Genomic DNA, 18848 nt, shown 5'->3' on the forward strand with positions numbered 1-18848 from the left:
ATAGTTTGGGGAGAACTGCAATGGAAGGATAAAACACAGTAAATTAATGTAAATGCCAGCAAATGTCAGTAGACTTCTACTCTATAAATTTGTTGTACTTTGTGTCTTTGGTAGGGTAGTGAAAATTTGCTGTATAACAATGCATGAAACTATGATGTTAATGGCGGAAGATAATTTTTCAAGTTCAAAAATATAATAATAACAAAAACAAAGGGGAAAAGGTCAGTAACGACCAGCCAGTGAAGAGGAATGATGGATGCTCTGTGTTCAGATGTAGACGACCTGTTAATCGAATGAAAGAATGGATGAAACAGAAAGATGGGAGAAGATTGGAAACGCCCATTTTACAGCTAGTGCGCCATTATTTCAACAACAGCAGAAAACACAGAAATGCACCTGGACGACAGGCACACTCAGCAAAGGCAGTAGTTTTCAAAATTTCAAAGCAGAAGAGTCTGAAATTGGAAAGGGGGAAACATTCTGATGTGAAACTTAATTATTTGTTGTTGATGCTATGACATGAATGAGGCAATTCGATCTGTAGAGAGTAGCCGACACCATGACCAAAGGTCTACCTTGCTGATGTTCAAAGGTATCTTAACTGGAGGTCATGACTCTGCAGGGAACAGACAGTTTAAGGGCAGCATTCTGTAGGAAGAAAAGCATAGAGGGGTATCTGATCTTACTTTTCTTTCGAGATGATGACGTTTCAGTGGTTGATATACTTTAGGCCAAATGCGGGATCTGTGGTTTCTGATTTTATCAGTGGCAAGAGTGGAGGGTGTGTGTGTGTTGGGTAGGGAACGTACGTCTGGCATGTATGAGAGAAAATTCAACATCATCAGCAGAGCTCATCCCGGGGGTTCTGGGTAAGGGCACGTGGAGAGTGCGTCTGCGCATGGATGTGGATGCTCTCTTTCTCGTGGAAGGTCCTGTCACCAATAAAGTGAAGGTTGGGTGCTCTCGGTTCAGCTCTCGTCGTGCGCACGATGTTCTTTCTCTGCATGTGGCATCTGCTTACAGGACTGGCTGCCTTGCCTTGATATAGTCTCAGTTAATGGTTTGGTGTAAAACATCAGCCCCCCACAACTCTTTCTCATGGAAAGTCAGTTGCCATAGACCTGCTCGTTAAATGCGGCTTTACACTATTTCTACATTTCTGTTATAAAAAAATCGCCTTGCTTAATTGGCTATAAACATGTGCTCACACACATATCTACAGTGGAGAAGGAGAGGAGATAAAATAAAATTAGAAATGTAAGCTGACCTAAATTGAAAACATTATACTACTCTGTACTGCATGCTCTCTGTAACTCTCTCACACAAAGAGACTAAAAGTCACTGCAAGAGAGTGCTGCAATAAATTAATGTATTATGTCATTACACTGTTCTTATCCCGCCAGCTATTTCGAGAACAATCATATTTTCCAGGAGAGTAAAAATAAGTAAAGGCCGACGGACAGGTACAAAGATATTTTAAAAAATCCCATGTGTCCGATAACACTGAGGGTGCAGTGCAGTGTAGGTACATTGGGGTACATCGTAAAGGTACAGTTGCAGTGGCTTAAAATTATCACCAGTTGTATACAAGGGCACCACGACACATCTGTCTGACCGAGAAGAATCGTAAGGATGCTTCTGCCCGCTGTCTGCCTGCTTTTGTTGTGTAAGTAAAAGTGACATGTAATATTCGAATACACGATATACTATTCCCCTCAGCAACAGAAACAATCCACTTAAGTAAAGACAAGTTTAGACAATGAAGTCTGTTGCGATAATATCTTAAGACGGACATTCACTCAAGTAACTGTCGTGATTTATATTCTTGTTATTGTCAGTGTGGTCTGTAAGTCTGTCAGGAGAATGATGTGGACTTAAAGACCCAGCCAGGCCATCCCGGTTTTACAAAGATTAGGATAAATAGACACAATGCATGTAAATATATGCTGCAAGTTTCACCTCCTAAAATACATCCATTCATTTATTATTTAATTTTACCTGTGGTTTGCGCGCGAAAAACTTGTACACGTCACAGTAGTACACATCGCCAGTCCACACACAAACAATGGCCAGCAGTCGGATGGACAAGTGCAGAAAGGTAGACTTGTGGTCAAAGTGTCGGTTACTGCTCTACGGAATTGTCTCATTCATCTCATTGTAGCAGTAACAATGTATAGCGGTCCTTGGAAGATCCTATTCAGGGAAGAATAATATGAAACTCTATCCAGCCTTGCAGTACTAACCCACACATGTTAGTCTGAGAGTGAATGTTCAGAAACCCGGATTGTGTGATTGTACTTTCTGTGTTGACTGTCACTGCCAAAACTGAAATAAGCACTGTATCAAGATAAGTTGCTACTGTGTCGGTACTAACCAGAAGACACAAAGAGGTAACAGGCACTAACAGAGAAATAAGGGTTTGGATGTCTTTAAACATTTTTGTTGCATAAATCCGACAGAATGAAATTTTCCAAGATATCGAAATATTAATTATGACAATACAATTCCCAGCAACGGAAGCAAATGCGGTTAAGGATAGCTGTTTAGACAGTGAGGACTACTCAGGATCAGCTTGCGACCGACATTCATTATCAGGTAACCCTGTCATTAACATGCATACTAAGTAGTTTACACGGCGAGCTTTCTGTCAATCTGTAGCACAAGAAAGAGTGATTAAAGAATTTCCGCATTGAAAAAAATATACTTACTCTTGATTTTAATCTCATTATTTATTTCGAAAGTGAAGCACTGTCATAGGGATTATAGTGTATATAAATAATTCTAAACGGTACTTCTGTTCACATCATGAACACACATACACACATTTTGACTTGGCACTATAGGTAGTTCTGGCTGCTACATACTTTTTGTAGGTATACATGCCTGTACGTTTGTCTACATCTGTTATCTGTGATGCAGTCAGGTGTAACACTTGCCCCTAAACGTGACTAGGAATCCTATATAGGACATGTTGACATGTTTTGTGTAATCTTATCTCTTGTGTCGTGCACAGAATTCCCTCCATGGCTGTCCGATAGGATTTGTTGTAATTTTGTCACTGTAAATAATTTTGTTACATTAAACTAAAGTAGAAACAATACAACTTTATTTTGCAAACTGAGGATTCTCTTTCCAAATTCAACATTGTCTTTTCGAGTAACTTCATTCAAAGACAAAATCTCGTTTACTTTATGCCCTGCCTAGGTCGGAAAAAAATTATAATTTCATATTCTGCTTACACTTCTCTTTGAAGAGATTCTGTTTCACTCCTAGCAATTTTAAAAATGACATTAAAAACCTGTGCAAGGTTTTAGTGTTATAACTACCCCATGTACCACTAATAATAAGAATGTCTTCTTTTGTAAGTGAGTAGGAGCCTGTCCTTTCTGCTGGATGATGTTACCTTCACAGAAGAGCATCTGCAGGCTGCCAGAAGGCTGCTGAAGCAAGTGCCTCTAACAGATGGGTGGGTAGCTATGTGTCGGGTACAATGTAAGGTTCCATTGAAAAGTTTTGAAAGATGGAAAACAATTCTCTCCAATGATGATATTTTAAAAAAGTATGTCGATTTTGAATTCCGACAACCTACCTTGCCTACCTGGCTTTGGTGGTGTTCCGTTATTTCATGTTGTTGCAGACTGACAGTTTCACCATAGATATCTCACCGTGTTGCAGGCACAACGACCTGGCATGGCATCTCCTGATAGACTTTGAGGGCCAGATGTCTGGCTGGGACCTGAGTAAAAATATGTGGGACTATTTTCTGCCGCGAGCCAAACACCCTAGTCAGACGGATATTCCGCGGATACGTGAAGGGCTCCTAGGAGCACAGGTAGTCCACTTCTTCACTGCCTTGTGTCTGAGGCTTGTGTAGCCTTAGAAAATAACAGCTGTCTGTTGCCTGGCATTCGTTCTTTCACTCTTTCACTGTAAAATAGTCTAAAACTCGGGGAAAATATGCATTTTAATTAATCGATGATGATGATGATGATGATGATGATGTGTGTGGTCAGATGTGGTCCGCGTACTCCGACTGCCGTTCCCAGTACAAAGACGCAGTCACCCGAGGCTTGCGGTCAGTCGACCTGATCAAGCGCTTTACTCGGAAATATAGTGACTTCTTCGAGATGGTGACGACCGCCGATGGTGTGTTTATTTCTCTTTACTAAAATGCTTATAAACTACTTCACAAAAATAAAAGACTTTGCATCGCTACTAAACACAAAGCCCGCACTCATTCGTTATTAAAATCCCTTAATAACTTTCGGGGATGACTAACATGTGATACACAATATTTGCATCTCACCTTCCTACCCTCTGCTCCTAATCAAACCCACCACCTTCCAATACCCTTCCACTGTAAGCTTATTTGCCAACAAAGTGGCTACAAAAGAGAATTAATCGTGAATTTTAGCGAGCTTCCGGGTCTCGTGAAGCGACAAGACCGCTTGACTGCTCTGATAAAACGTCTTGCATTTCTAGGCATACTCGATGCCTTTCATCTCGGCAAGTTTGCTTCACTCATCGGTCTTGAAGGAGGGAATCTCATTGACAGCAGTTTGGCAGTCCTGCGGACACACTACGAGCTGGGGGTCCGTTACATGACGTTAACGTGGAGCTGCAACACACCGTGGTGAGCGTTACGTGAACAACGCTGATCTCAGTCACGTGTTTCTTCTCACACGCCTTGTTACACTTTCTCGGAGATTGTGAGAATTAGAACTAATTCTTACTCTATATGAGTGAGTAAATACTGTGATAATTGTCTGGTAATCTCTGTAGTGTCTTTCTTATTGATACACTCTATATATATATATTTTAAAAAAAATAAATTACAGTACCGACCACCTTAAAATTACCTCAATACGGATGAAAGTACTTAGAACTTAATCACTGTGTCACATGTGAAACAGAATTATGTCTGATTTGGTTTTAATAGTTCTGGTAGTTCCATGTAGTCTTAAAATTGAAAAAGAACACATATGTGCACTTCGTTAAATAAAACCTACTGAAATGAACTTGTTTGCCTTTCTGAATGTATCACTTGTCCGTCAATTTTTCAGGGCTGACAACTATTTATGTACTCGCTACAATACACCTGTCTGGCACGGCTTGTCACCATTTGGGGAAGTATGTGCAATTATGAGTACCGACATTTTTGTCGAGCCTGTATATCACTTACAGTAGGTTAACCTTTTGACCTGCGTATCGTAACGGCAATGGGTGTGTCCGTCAGACAGCGTCAGGCCACATGGTCGCCGGTGGTACGCAGGTCAGAAGTTATTGTTTGACCTCCCCATAAGGGGTTACAGGTTTAAGTTAACACGAATCATCATCTCAAACGTACTTTCTTACCTGTTTGTAATAGGTTCGCACCACTTACATTAATATGTAACCACATTCCACACACGTAGACATACTCCTACTTTTTTCTTAACGTAGGAGATGCAAATTAGTCGTTCAATTAATGGGAAAACTTCTTTATCCCCCCTCACCCCCATGAACGCTATAAAGAAGTACGACTAGAAGAAAAACTCAGTAACCTTCCTAACCAAAGGAAGACTACTTCAAGGGATTTGTTAGTCGTTTAAATCAACCCACAAATTGTTATTTTTGTCCATCGTAATGAAAGACATCAGTTAACCTTGTAATGTCCAGTGTAGACGCAGAAAAAGTCGTTAACCGTATTCTCAATAAGAAGTATATTATAATAATTTAATAACAGCGTTTGCATAGCCACTTTCCCCAGCACCAGCCGGGCTCGAAGCGCATGGTACACATACAGGCGCATGAACACACACCTTTGTAGGGCAGGTAATAAATGAACGTTCATAAACACACACGCACGCACACACATGCACATCGACACAGATGCGCGCGCACACACACACACACACACACACACACACACACACACACACACACACACACACACACACACACACACACACACACACACACACACACATATTAGTTACCTAACAGCAGGTTTGGCAACCATTGAATCCTAATTATTGGAGGAACAAATGCTCAAACCTATTACTACTGAAAACCCTATTAATACCCGAAAACTCTGCCATTATCCGAAACTAATGAAGCAAATCTCGGGCTTTATCATGATTAATGTGTTTATTTTTTTCTCTGTCGTAAACGTATGTTTTGGAGCGTGTACATGATTCAGCTGCCGATTACAGGCCACACATGCTAACAGTTCTTTGACTCCGTCTCTGTGGCAGCGCGTCGTCCGCGAGATGAACCGACTGGGAATGATGGTCGACCTGTCTCACGTGTCCGTGGAAACCATGTACGACGCCCTCAACATCTCAGTCGCCCCCGTCATCTTCAGCCACTCTTCCGCCTTCGCCATCTGCCCTCATCGCCGCAACGTCCCTGATGATGTCCTGGCCTTGGTGGTGCGTCCATCTCATCTTGCTTTAGAGATTTACTGGTGAATCACTCTGATTGTGATTCCATGATTGTGGGTGTGTTTACAGGTTGGATCCTCTTTCTACCTTTCGACTTTTTAAACTTTTCTCTTCATTTGACCTTATCTTGTTGCCACTGACATGGGTGCGCTTGAAGAGGGGTACGTTTTCGGGGTTTGCTGGCTGGTCGATTTCATTTTGTTTTCACAATCGTGAGCGTGTTTGCAGGTGGGATCTTCTTTCCACCATGAGGGCTTCCTGGAAGGTCGATCTTAGCTCCGTGTGCTTGCAGTTCTGATCGTCTTTCCACTGTCAAGGTTTGCTGGCAGGTCCCGCTTTAATGCTTGCAGTCTGCGATAAGTGCTGGACCCTGCTTCAAAACTTAACAGCACATCTGGCGTCAGCGCATAAAAGATCTGATTTTTCTCCATCCTTTCCCAGACTGGGCTGTGTACAGTCTGCTCTGAAACCCTCTTCCATCTTCTGACTCACTCGGTTTACTCTTTCAAGATTATATTCTAGGGGCGGTTAAACAAAAGTCATATGAAAGTTGGAGACAACGAGAGATTGAGGTTGGACACACAGACAAAAACTGTTGGCATCTGAACACTGTCCCTACCGAGGAACGATGTTTGTTGTGTGCAAATAGCCCAAATTTGCGAGATGTCATGTGCAAATGGGGAAATCTTGCGGAGTCTGGGACCGTGCTGAATACAGGAGCACGTGGTACAGGTCACGTGCAAGTGTCGCAGTGTGACACAGTGTGTCGTAGCTTTGTCGAAGGGTGACTGTCTTGAAGACACATAGCACCACGCATATAAATTCTAATTGCTCTTTAACCCTCTTGCTCCTAACGACTTTCCTCGCGGTTTTGCACAAGTGATTTTTGTCTTCCTGTGTTCTTACGATTATATCAAAGACAACAAAACTGTGCAATGTGAAAGTAGTTGTAAGCCAATAATATTAAGGTTATTTGTTAAGATCAGAAGGAGAAAAGAAAGAAAGAGAAAAAGAAGAAGGGGAACTGGGAGAGACAGACTGAAATTATTACTGTTTATCCTTCCGTCCTTCGTATGATGTCCATGTCTCGTTCTTGCCTCAAGCATGAGAGGATGCTCCTTCGCGAAAGTGATTGTGCACTGTATATATCACACAGTCTCCTCCTCCTCCTTCTTCTTATTATTTCTTCGTGGGCTTTATAACAAACCTAATGTCTAGTCCACTTTCAGGAGGTGATTAAGCAAAGATTTTATGATAGAAACAAAGTCCGACTTATTCAAAGATCGGGAGGAATTAAAAGAGGGCTTTGTACATGAAAGTTATTCACTATGTGAGAAAGTCTTTAGTTAGAAGTCTTACAAAATGTTGCACACCTTCGCAGTGTACTTTGCTGTAAATCCAAAACACGCTGCACACTTGTCTAGAGGACATTGCCGAACTGTGTCAAATAGTTTGTGTGCATCAGTGTGTAACTGACCATATACAGCAGTCAGGTGGTCATGTGACCTTGCTTACGTCATTACCTGCAGCGCGACAAGGGGGGCATCATCATGGTCAACTTTTATCCCGACTTCATCAACTGCACCGTCGACACCGTGTACGGCAACGACAACAGGACGGCGTCTATCAGTCAAGTAGCAGGTAAGCTGACCTTTGACCTCCAATGTTTATGAGCACTAAGTAACTCGCAGACTCATGCTTGACCTCAATAATGTTAAGATAAGCTTGAAGTTGACTTTAAAGTTAACGTTCGCTAAACCTTGTTTTTAGAGACACTAAAGCCGAACTGTGTATTTCTGATGTGTACAACATTCTGATGAATCTTACTTCTGTCTGAAATGGAAGTTAAAAATTAGAACAACACAAAATAGAATTATATTACAAGGCCACTTACCTGTAAGTGAAAGGTTAAATAATAAAAACAGCCCAAGTATTAATCACGACAAATGTGTACATCATTCTATATCGATACCATCAACACCAGCACACTTAATGTTTTTCGTTGTATAATAAAGGTTACAAATAAACATTGCTGTCGCGATCACAAAAAAAAACAACATTAAGTGGCGCTGAAAGACTAATGAGATGCTGATTTACTTGACCACACAGATCACCTGGACCACATCAAGTCTATCACTGGCCCTGATCACATCGGGCTGGGGTCTGACTTTGACGGGGCAGAGTGAGTGTTTTCGCACTGAACAGCATCCTTCTGATATTTTCCTTCCTTCCTTCCGTTCGTAACTGGAATCCTATCGTCGAATTTGTGACTATGTTTGTCAAAGTTTGTATATAGCCGGCACGTAACAAGTGTTTGTGGAAGTATTTTATCTCGTGTTTGTGTGTGTGTGTCTAATCATGCATGAGTGTATGCGCGCGTGTGTGTGTTTTTGTGTGTGTGGATGGATCACGTATGTTTCAAAGCGCACAGCCGCACAGGTATATCATTAGCACAGATTTGTTTATTAACTTAAAAACCCATCAATATGTTATTTTCTATCACAATATGATATAAATTGTGTTGCAATGTACGCTGTAATAGGTGACATACTTATTTTTCCACTTCAGATATCACGTCTTTAGTTCTAATATTGCATTATGATTGAAATTGTTATTAGGTTGCACCCGTAGTTGATTCACTGTAAACATCTAGATTTTCTCTATGACTGTTATACGTTTGGAACATACTACTATTGATTATCTTTAGCTAGTCAATACGTCATGGATTACTATTTTATATATACCTAAATTCGTTGTTTGTGTTGTAAGGGTGGTCGAATGTTACCAGTCAAATTAGTGACTACTACAGTGATGGGAGCGAAAATCCACCTCATATTAAAAAATATCGTATTCTTCATAACACAGGTAACCTACCAGAATTATTCGTCAAATATGCACGTGATTTTATTTTTTTCCTTTCAGCCATGTCGGCGGTCTGAAGGATACATCGACCTACCCGTATCTCTTTGCTGAGCTCTTACGTCGACGCTGGAGTGAGGACGACCTAGAAAAACTGGCCTTCTGGAACTTCTATCGGGTCTTCAAAACTGTCGAAAAGGTAGGTGTGCACATGTCTTCAACTAAAGTGTGAAAATGTAGTCCTCTTCTGCCACTGTGCTCGACAAAGAACTCCCCTTCGTGTGCAAGTATCCTTTCTGTTGAACTCATCGCCATTTGGACCAATCTCTGCCCCTTTTCCAGAAACATCTTTATCAGTGATGTCCTTTCTAAATGGGATGATTGGTGAGCCGACGAAGGACGATTGGGATTTATATGGTTCTGTGTCTGTATTAGCGTTGAACAGACACGCCGTATCTATAGCCTTCAGCCCCCTTTGATACACGGTGATCTGTAGAATTGGAAGACAAAAGCAGCTAGGACATACGGGCACCAGAGGATAATGAAAGGAATATCGCCTATGGGTTCACTGGTTGTCTCATCTCGTGTGGTCTTCTAGGTTTCTTCACCAGGTAGCCGATCAGCTCACTGCTTATGAGTAAAGTGCCGAAGGTTTTGCAGCAAAAACACACACGCACACACACACACACACACACACACACACACACACACACACACACACACACACACACACACACACACACACACACACACACCTGCGTGCGTGCGTGCGTGCATGTGCACACGCACCTACACACGGAGAGTTTCGTCAACTGACTACAGTGGTCGATAGCAACGCCAGCACCAAGGCAAACACGTCTACACGTGGACCACGAACTTGTATTACGTGCGTGGACTGCTCAAAGAATTCAAACACGATGAATTGAAAGAATACAAAGAACACAAAAATTCCTGCAGGTTCTATCGAGTTTTATCAGGTTCGTGCCATTAATTATCTGCTCAACAGATCGAGAGCGCGGACTTCTGTACCCACCCCAGGACCAGGGTGGGCTAGCAACAAACATTTCCCCACATACCACAACCACGTCCCCAACGCCCCACTGTCCCTTTCCCCCTCCCCTCCATCTCCCCTGCAAGCCGGCATCTTGCATCTTCAGTCTCCTTCTTTACCCGAACGCGGGAGTCGAGGTCCTGCTGACCTCGGCATAAATCACCCACTTCCAGCGCAATCAATACTGATTAACCCTTGTTGCTGCATGCAAATAGTCGTCAGAAGACATGAAAATAATTCACTTTGTTCTCCTTAGAACTGGCAGAGTCATAAACGCTATCAGCCGGCACAGGCATCGTGCTCCCTTGTAAAGCGAGGACCCGCTTTCTCTTCCTTTTTTCACTTCCCCGGTCACCAGCGTGCATTCAGAGCTCCATATCTTCTGCTTAGCTTCCTTTCTTGGCGTCTCAGTGTTTAAGCTTCACGTTTCTGTAAGATTCCTTGGAACTCTTCACAAAGTAAAGAGGGGGCGGGGAGAGGACATTCATGGAAGAAAGAGGTAGAGAACAGACGAAGAAAAGATGGAGATAGAGAGGAAATGGAAGAAAAAGGTCAGAAGGGAAAGACAGAAATAGAGAAGAAAAGACATAAACCGGACTATCATTCCATCATGATCATTGCGTCACTGATTGTCTAGGATAATGAAAAGAAATCAGAAAAAAGTTTGGAGCTAACGAAAAACCAAAAACAAAAGCAAGAAAAGACATTAATTAGACGACACGAGGACAAACAAGATAGAAAGAAACAAGGTAATGGGTTGGTTTAATAATGCAACCAGTCACAAAAGTACACGGAGAGCTGTACACGCACAGGTGAGCACGCTAGCATCTTACCTTCTTTGCGCAAACTGTAACAATGGCGGAACGAGTGGTTTCGATCAACAGGACAGACAATTGTTTATAATGCTTGAACTCTAAAGTCTAGGATATACAAAGAAAAAAACCACACACACACAGATTGAGAAAGAATTTTTTTTAAAGATTATTATTAAACAAATCCAGTCTGTGACACACAACAAACATCACCACAAACATGGATTGCGGTGCATGACTGCGTGGTGACCGTTGGGTAATTGTCAGCTTCCTCTTTGCGAGGTTCACTGTGATTGACAACGAACCACAAAGCCACAGCGCCTCAGGGATTGCATGGGTCGGCTTTCAAGTTTTGATCCATTATTGCTCTTATCTCTCTGATCATTAATGCGCGAATATCACTGCGTCATCTGGAAGCGTGCCTCAAGGGACGACAACCTTTTGCGCGAGGTAATTTATCAGCAGCAGAAACAAAAACATCAGTATCGATCCTTGTGATGTGCCCTTCAATAAACAATAAACACAGAAACAGCAACAGACTTGGTGGTGGTGGATAACGATGTAGTCATGGACCTACAAGTAAGGGTACTTGCCAGATTTTGTCATATTTGTCATTCCGAAAGGTCGAACAGTTAAGTTCAAGACACCCTTTAGAGATTTTTTTATGTATTTTCATCTAATAGTTAATCGTTACTTCATATCTACAGTCTTGCTAGCGAAGTTTTCTTCTTTGGCGCCAGTTAATCTTTCATGACAAACAAAGGCAGTTCTCATCAAGTACAGTCCTGGAAATGTTTCAAGAAAAAAATGTGGGCAAAATATACGAGTCAAATTAGGTACAAGATGCCAATTAAAGCCAATCTAATAAATGTCTGTTGCAGGTTCGTGATGCAAAGATAAACGAAGACCCAGACGACAGCCTGATTGATCCGAGAGACATTCCCGACCACGCATGTCTTAGTCAGGGCTGGGAAAGTTAAAGACCATTTAACGTTGTGTTATTTTAACATCTGGTGCTGAACGATTGGACAGGAATGCCATCTTCACTTCCTACCGAACTTTTTAGTTACAAGATTGTTTGGACTACGGATTGTCTTAAGTACAAGAGGCATAAAGTTCTAACTCCCGAGAGAGGCGCCCACCCACGTCTTGCATCTGTGTCAGCGTACTGGGCCATTCTAAAAGTTTTAACTTTCTAAACTGTCCATTTTCAAATCACATTACTCTTTCCGAAATTGATATTTTAACTCAGAATAAGCACCACTATTCTCAGCAAGCTAATAATAGCGTGATGTCATTGCATTTATTCGATTTGCATAAAATCTGAATCTCGGATTCCAATAAACTTTGTCCACCTTTTCCTGAAAGCATTTTTCTTTGACAAATACGTTTATAGAGCGGAAGAAGTGAAGGTCTGATGGCGAGAGAACTGGTGAATCAAAAAGATAAGATAAAACTTAGATATTTTATTGTCATAATTCTGACAAGGTCATTCTTGTTACAAGCGGTCTAGAGTTGGACAAGGATCGGACCTTTTCTGTTGACTATACATGTAACTGGTTGTTGTCTTCGCGATTTCGAAACTCTTGTATTCGCAGTCTCCGGTGAACTATTTTCCATTCGTCTCCACTGTAATCATGGAACCAGAATCACAGGGAGTCGTAACTGACAACAAATCACACGGTCAACAAGCGATGTCAGCAGGAGTGGAGAAGGTTTTTCCTTTGTCAAAGAACTGCGCTGATATAATACGCTATCATACATGTACATCATCTTCCAGCACGGACGATAATCCAATCTGATCAAAAGCTTATGACAGCAAGGAAGAAGAGTGATGTCCCTTCGCATTACCGGCTAGAAGCTCTCCCTGTCCTTTTTTTCTGGTAGTATACTTGGGTTTTCTTCGTGTTTGGTGTTTGTTGAATATTGTTGATCTGTTCTTTTAGTAGCTGCCAATGTTCTGTATTCTTTTTCTGAGTCTGTGCCCTGGTGTTGCCTTCTTCATTGTCGAATGTCTCAAACGCCATTTTTGTGTTCACTCCGGTCTGTTGTTAGCTGGTTTAATTCCTCACACATGCAGTGTTCAAGGCTTTTCGCTCTACTGTCTATTTTCCTCGCAACATTTTAACCGTTGTTTTAGATTCTCGATCTACGTGAGTCAACAAGTGCGGACTTGATCTTTGATCTATTGTATGTTGGTAGCGGTACTGACTGCATCTATGCTGATGGCCTTCACCTTCTCAACATGAGTAGTTACATAACCGTGAACTGTTTGTTTTGAGACCGTATTTAGTATTCTTTTTGTATGTTTATCTCTTTTGTCAAGTGCTTTGAGCAACCTTTAAATAGTGGTGTAAAGTGCTATACTACAGTCCCACCGTCAGTCCGTGAAATGCCCGTTGGTCTAAATTTCTCACTTTCCCCAGTGCATTCAGGCGACTATCCACGGTATTATTGAGATGGTGAGGTCTTCTGCTATATCTGCGTGAAGTTAGCTCCGAAAGTTCCTTAAAGATCGTTTTTACATCATCAGAGACGCACGGTAAGTGGTGCATTTCCTCCATCAAAGCTTAACAAACCATTTCTGTGCTGTTCTTTCTTTTGCGGCATGCTATAAGTATAAGTTAATTTGCATATTGCTTGAATCGCTTGATGTCATAGCTTGAACTTGGAAATAACCAAATGTCAAAAAGCAATTTTTTTCTGTTTCCACTTACGGGGTCCAAAAATATGTGGATGCTTTTTAAAATAGCCTTACTTCTCACAAAAAAGGAAACTGGAAGCCATTAGTGCAGTGTCGTCCAGCATATTCCTTAAAACAATAAAACCATACGACGTCACGTCCACGTTCCACCGGAAGTGCGTGAACTTTAGAAATGACCTAGCAGCTTACCTGACCTCATCTTAGGAACGGGACTAAACTTGACTCGCGAGTAGCTATGGGTCGGATGAAACGGCTGCTTACCTTAATACCAACCAAAACTATAGCTTTGCCTTGCGTTTTCTCCATAGCTACCGATTCAGCATACTCCGTAGCCGAGGACTGGAGGTAAATTAATTCCAGGATATCTAGATACGTCCGAGTCATGGAAACAGCCCCAGGTTGAGCGTCTTTCGTGACTGTGGTCTGACTATTCCGGCAGACGGCTCTTTAGCAGAATGTCGTGCTGTGATTCGTGAGAGCGTTCGGCGGATAGCTACAGGCCGACCATCTATTTTTCCAGGTAAGTGTTTTCCGTTTCTTTTAAGTACTATATGACTGGGAAACTTGAATATACTGTTCTGTCTCCTGTCAGGCGCAGTACTTGTAATCCACGCAAACACATACGTACACGAACAGGGGATGCGCAACCTCTTGACCGAGAGATGTCGGAAGTAGATGAAGCTGTCACATATTCATTCTTTACTGTCTTGTTTGTGAAGTTAGAGAGGTCATCCAGAGTCAGAGCACCACCGTCTGCGGAAAATATGAAAGGCAAATAAAATTTGTTTGTTGTTGATATGTTTTGAGGCTAGTTTAAAGGGATTTGGAGAATGTCTTGTTTATACAGACGTGACACGGGGAATACATATTTGCCCACAACAAATGTAGTCTGTGAACCCCTGACCCACTCCTCACTCCCCTTATCACAGCAACATAGCTTTTGGAAAGAGGAAATCAAATGCCAAGTTTGACGTGCCCGTAGACCTTCCATAACCTCTTGACCCCGCAGCGTCTGCAGCAGACGACGCTGACGCAATTGGATACTTTCGGTATTCTTGTCAGTTAGTGTCAGACGAATGAATGTGTCACTGCTGGCATCTCAAAAACGTAAAAACTAACTTGCAGAAAATTGAATATCGACAATCAATAATGCAAAAGGCGGTTTTGCTACCGATCTGGCTGTACGAGGTCCGTGTATATAAGCCTCGGAATGTTTGCCAGTCTGCCTGCGTGTACGTGCATGGGATGTGTCTGTAGGTCTGTACATGCGTCATTTTATACACTTCTTGTTTTGCCAGGTGTGTACGTGGCTCTGTACAGGCATGCAGTTTTCATAACGGGCTGTGTTCCTTTTGAGGGCTTGAGGGTGAAGATTTTTTAAAATTAGTGCAATTCTGCTATTCCATTATTAAAAAAAAATTCCATAAAGCATTTTATAACATGAAGTAACCAAAGATATTACATTTTTGAAGCAAATGTCAGGCATTTTTCATGACAAAGTGAACGTGCAAGACAAATTGAGGCAAGAAAATCTTCAAAAAAAAAAAAAGAAAAAAAAAAAAAAGAAAAAGAAAAAGAAGCTGATAATGGTTCCTAAATAAAATACAATAATAATAATTTACAGCTGGCTTTATTCACATTATAAACAAAGAACAATCAATTCTCATGACTTTCTTTGGTCTAACCGTGGACACAATCAAACTTTTATGCTAATATGCATGCATGCGCACGCAGACGCACACACACGCACACTTTCTTTGTTAGCCATATTTGCGGATCTTTGTGATTTCGCCGATCCGAGCTTTAGTATCACGGTGATACATAAAACTCCTCTACATGGGACGGGGGGCATTCACCGAGATTTTGAAAACGTGCATCTTGACGAAGTTTAGTTGGAAAATAACAAGACCACTGACATATATCTAACAATGGCTTCTTTAAGAGCTACTTGATGCCAGTCTTAATAAAGGTATGATGGCTACGTACTGTACCTACATACAACGACACAAACTCTAAACTTCACACATACCACACCCCATCCACTATCGCGCGCGCACACACACACAAACACTACGCCCATTCTCTCTCTCTCTCACACACACACATATGCTTGCGCATCCAGCAAGCAGTGGCATCAGCTCAGTTTTTTTCGCTGCTTACCCATGAATAAGATGCACGCTTTGTATGTGTATGGGTTGGGAGAGGGTGTATGTAAATGAGGAAATAATTGCACGATTACATGATAACAGACCAATTTCGACGGGACTAGCAGTCTGCCGGCCAGTGAGACAGTATCTTGAGTTGGGTAACGAGCGTAGGAGTCTATATTTCAGCATCTTCAGTCCTATCTTAGGCTCACAAACTCTCTTAATACTGATTCGCTCACTATTGCGGATTCGCTATCAGTCCATTCCGGGACAAAACAGTTTAATGTAGAAGGCTGTTTGATGTCCACTGAATTCAAATGACTGGGACAAATAAAGCGATCATAGATGATTTCAAGTATAAACCTAGTAGCAAACGCTTCCCCAAAGACATTGATGAAGACACAGTCTTCAAGGCGTGGCGTTCAATAAGCAAACATCCTCAGGAACTTGAAAATGGCGAGCTCTTTGAGACTAATAGAGATCTAAGGGATGGTCTTGGGAAAAGTTTCCGCACAGCTGACACTCCTCACACATTTTATTTTTCTTCAATCACATCTGTAGAACTTAAGAAACCGATTTTTCTCACCCAGAACGCCCCAGCCACCAGCACAAGGCGAAGAGCGCAAGCTTACAAAACGTTCCTTTAAGTGACAATATTTGATCAAAAAACATTTTGACAGGCAGGGCGTCTAGACAAGGAACCGTTTGGACAGCGGGACGCAGACAACTCTAGAACAGGTTTGTCACTCTCCGCCTTTGACCCCATCTCTCTCTATATATATAGACTATGTGTGTGTCTCTTCTGTTTCTGTGTTTGCATATATGTATATGTAATTCATATATTTGTATGTGTGGGGGGAGGAGGTGCACGTATGTGCCTTTTTGTGAGAACATGAGTAGATCTTGAAGAAGGTGTTGCAAAAACTTAAATATCGGGATCTGAAAAAAGACTTCACAGTATCCCACTGGGCACCACACTGGAGAAAATACAAAAAAAAGAGAGAAAGTAAACAACAAAAACAGTCAGAAAGGACATGGAACAGAGAATGTGAAAACATCTCAGTGGTGGTGGGAGGCAACTATATATATATAGTTTGTGTGTGAGAGAAAGAGAGATCGAGGACCACGATAAATAGAAGAATAAATCATTGCAAAGTACAGTGGCCAGACACGAACTACAGGACAGAGAAGGGTGTGCCCTTAGGTTGTTGTTAGCCAGTGCGATTTGTCCACCATCCCCACCAGACCTGTCCCTAAATGCCAGCAGATTGTCAGCACTGGAGCAGGGTGATTTCTTTAGCAGAATTCCATCAGAAGCCGCCAGGAAGGTAAGGGATATAAGAGAAATTGGCAGACTAGGAAACGATGAACTGATAACCTCGGCGCCCGGGACGTCTCATGTAAATATTTTGTCTAGGGAGCTGGCCACCTCACGAACTGTCTGTCAGACGAAGGCATCGGACTGTCGCAGGGCCGTCAGACTTTCCTCGCTGGGCAACACAGGCAGCGGCAGGACATTCTTCTGGTTCAAACCGTTTCAATACGAAAGCGAAGAATGGAAACGTAAAATCCCATAGGAAGGATTTTATCTGTAGGCTATTTCCCGATGTCTAGCGCATTGGTTTGCTCCTTTCAGATGTGGTCTTTGGAATATCTCTGTCTTGACAGACTTATGTTAAGGTTCTCGTGGAATACAAACTTTTTTTTTTTTACTGCGTAAAGATACTATTTCCAAAACTCTTAGTAGATATTCCCTATCAAGATTTTGGACGACAGTCTTTTGCGCTGAACTTTATCCAATCATTAAAAAAGTGTACCCGTTACACCTTAAAATTAGGAAGAAAGAACGTTAAGGTCAGATGGGTTAACAGTGTGGAAAATAAAGCAAGACAACAAAAGGAAGACGGTTGTATGAGTACAGATACACTTGAGCTAAACTTGAGGGGTGGCTTCCAGGAAACGTAGACAAATGTTGTGAAGGATCATTCCACACTGGATGGTCAACCAGTTGGACTTGGATGCTAGCTAATGACTTCGAGGCAACCGTTTGTTGTTGCTTTTATTTTCTTTGAAGAAGGCTCCATTTCTAGTCCATCTAAGATGAAACCAAATAGAAAAGCTTCAGTCACTGGAGGCCAGGGGGCTAAAAGCGCTGTTGGGAGTCCTTCATACACACCAAACCTGAAATGCTGGCTGAGGGAGGACAGATATCTACAGAATTGATAATCAAGAACATGACAGCCAGCTACTACTACAAGATGCAGAGTCTCCCACCAGAACACCCAGTCCGACCGATTTACTTGCGGCCCCACAGACACAGAACGCCACAACCCTCTATCCAACAACACATCCAACATATAGAAAACACGAAGGGAGAGGAAGACTTTACTAAATACAACAGAGAAGAACACCAGGACCGAATCACACCAAAAACAAGGCTCAAACTAAACATCATCCACAAAGACTATACGATATATATATACCGTCCGATATACTGACGGATCTCATGATCCAAAGACATAAGCGACCGGACTTGGAGTTGACTCTCCTGACATCTTGTCCATCTTCAACGGTGAGGGCTAAATGGTAAAAAAGCATTTTCTTGCTTATTTTACCTCTCTTTAATAAAGAACTGTCATTGTCATCAGACTCCCGAAGCTTACCTCAATCCTCACAGCTGAGCTGAGACAAGCCATAGAGACAGCTAACCATAACCTTAACCCTCCCATATCAGAAGGGAATAAAGAAGTTGGTAAACCAACTCGACTGGCAGTAAACAAAAGTACAAATCATAAAGTCATTACTATTTCGCAAGAAGAGAGAAGAATAGCCATAAAACCAGCCATAAAA

General features: G+C 41.9%; 2 protein-coding genes across 4 annotated transcripts in view; both read left to right on the forward strand.

The window, feature by feature from the left end:
• Positions 1-1469: 1469 nt before the first annotated feature.
• Positions 1470-12509, forward strand: LOC112564185 (dipeptidase 1-like). Of its 2 annotated transcripts, XM_025238831.1 has the most exons (12): positions 1470-1666; positions 2512-2595; positions 3367-3466; positions 3676-3832; positions 4014-4146; positions 4483-4633; positions 5064-5130; positions 6237-6413; positions 7955-8066; positions 8535-8607; positions 9348-9483; positions 12029-12509. In XM_025238831.1, exons 1-12 carry the CDS (start codon positions 1633-1635, stop codon positions 12125-12127), a joined length of 1323 nt encoding a protein of 440 aa, XP_025094616.1. In that variant the 5' UTR covers positions 1470-1632; the 3' UTR covers positions 12128-12509. The 2 variants fall into 2 exon arrangements, with proteins under 2 accessions (XP_025094616.1, XP_025094618.1); XM_025238833.1 differs by lacking the exon at positions 2512-2595.
• A 111-nt stretch (positions 12510-12620) lies between these two features.
• Positions 12621-18848, forward strand: part of LOC112564184 — a 66024-nt gene continuing 59796 nt past the window's right edge. Inside the window, exons 1-3 of one of the 2 annotated variants that reach the window (XM_025238828.1) lie at positions 12621-13030; positions 13574-13689; positions 14160-14371. The gene's annotated coding sequence lies outside the window, so the exon portion shown is untranslated. Of the gene's footprint in view, positions 13031-13180; positions 13191-13573; positions 13690-14159; positions 14372-18848 lie in introns of those variants that run through there. The other variant, XM_025238829.1, reaches the window with a different exon arrangement.

This window comes from Pomacea canaliculata, linkage group LG5 (assembly GCF_003073045.1).
Source record: "Pomacea canaliculata isolate SZHN2017 linkage group LG5, ASM307304v1, whole genome shotgun sequence".
NCBI lineage: Eukaryota > Metazoa > Mollusca > Gastropoda > Architaenioglossa > Ampullariidae > Pomacea > Pomacea canaliculata.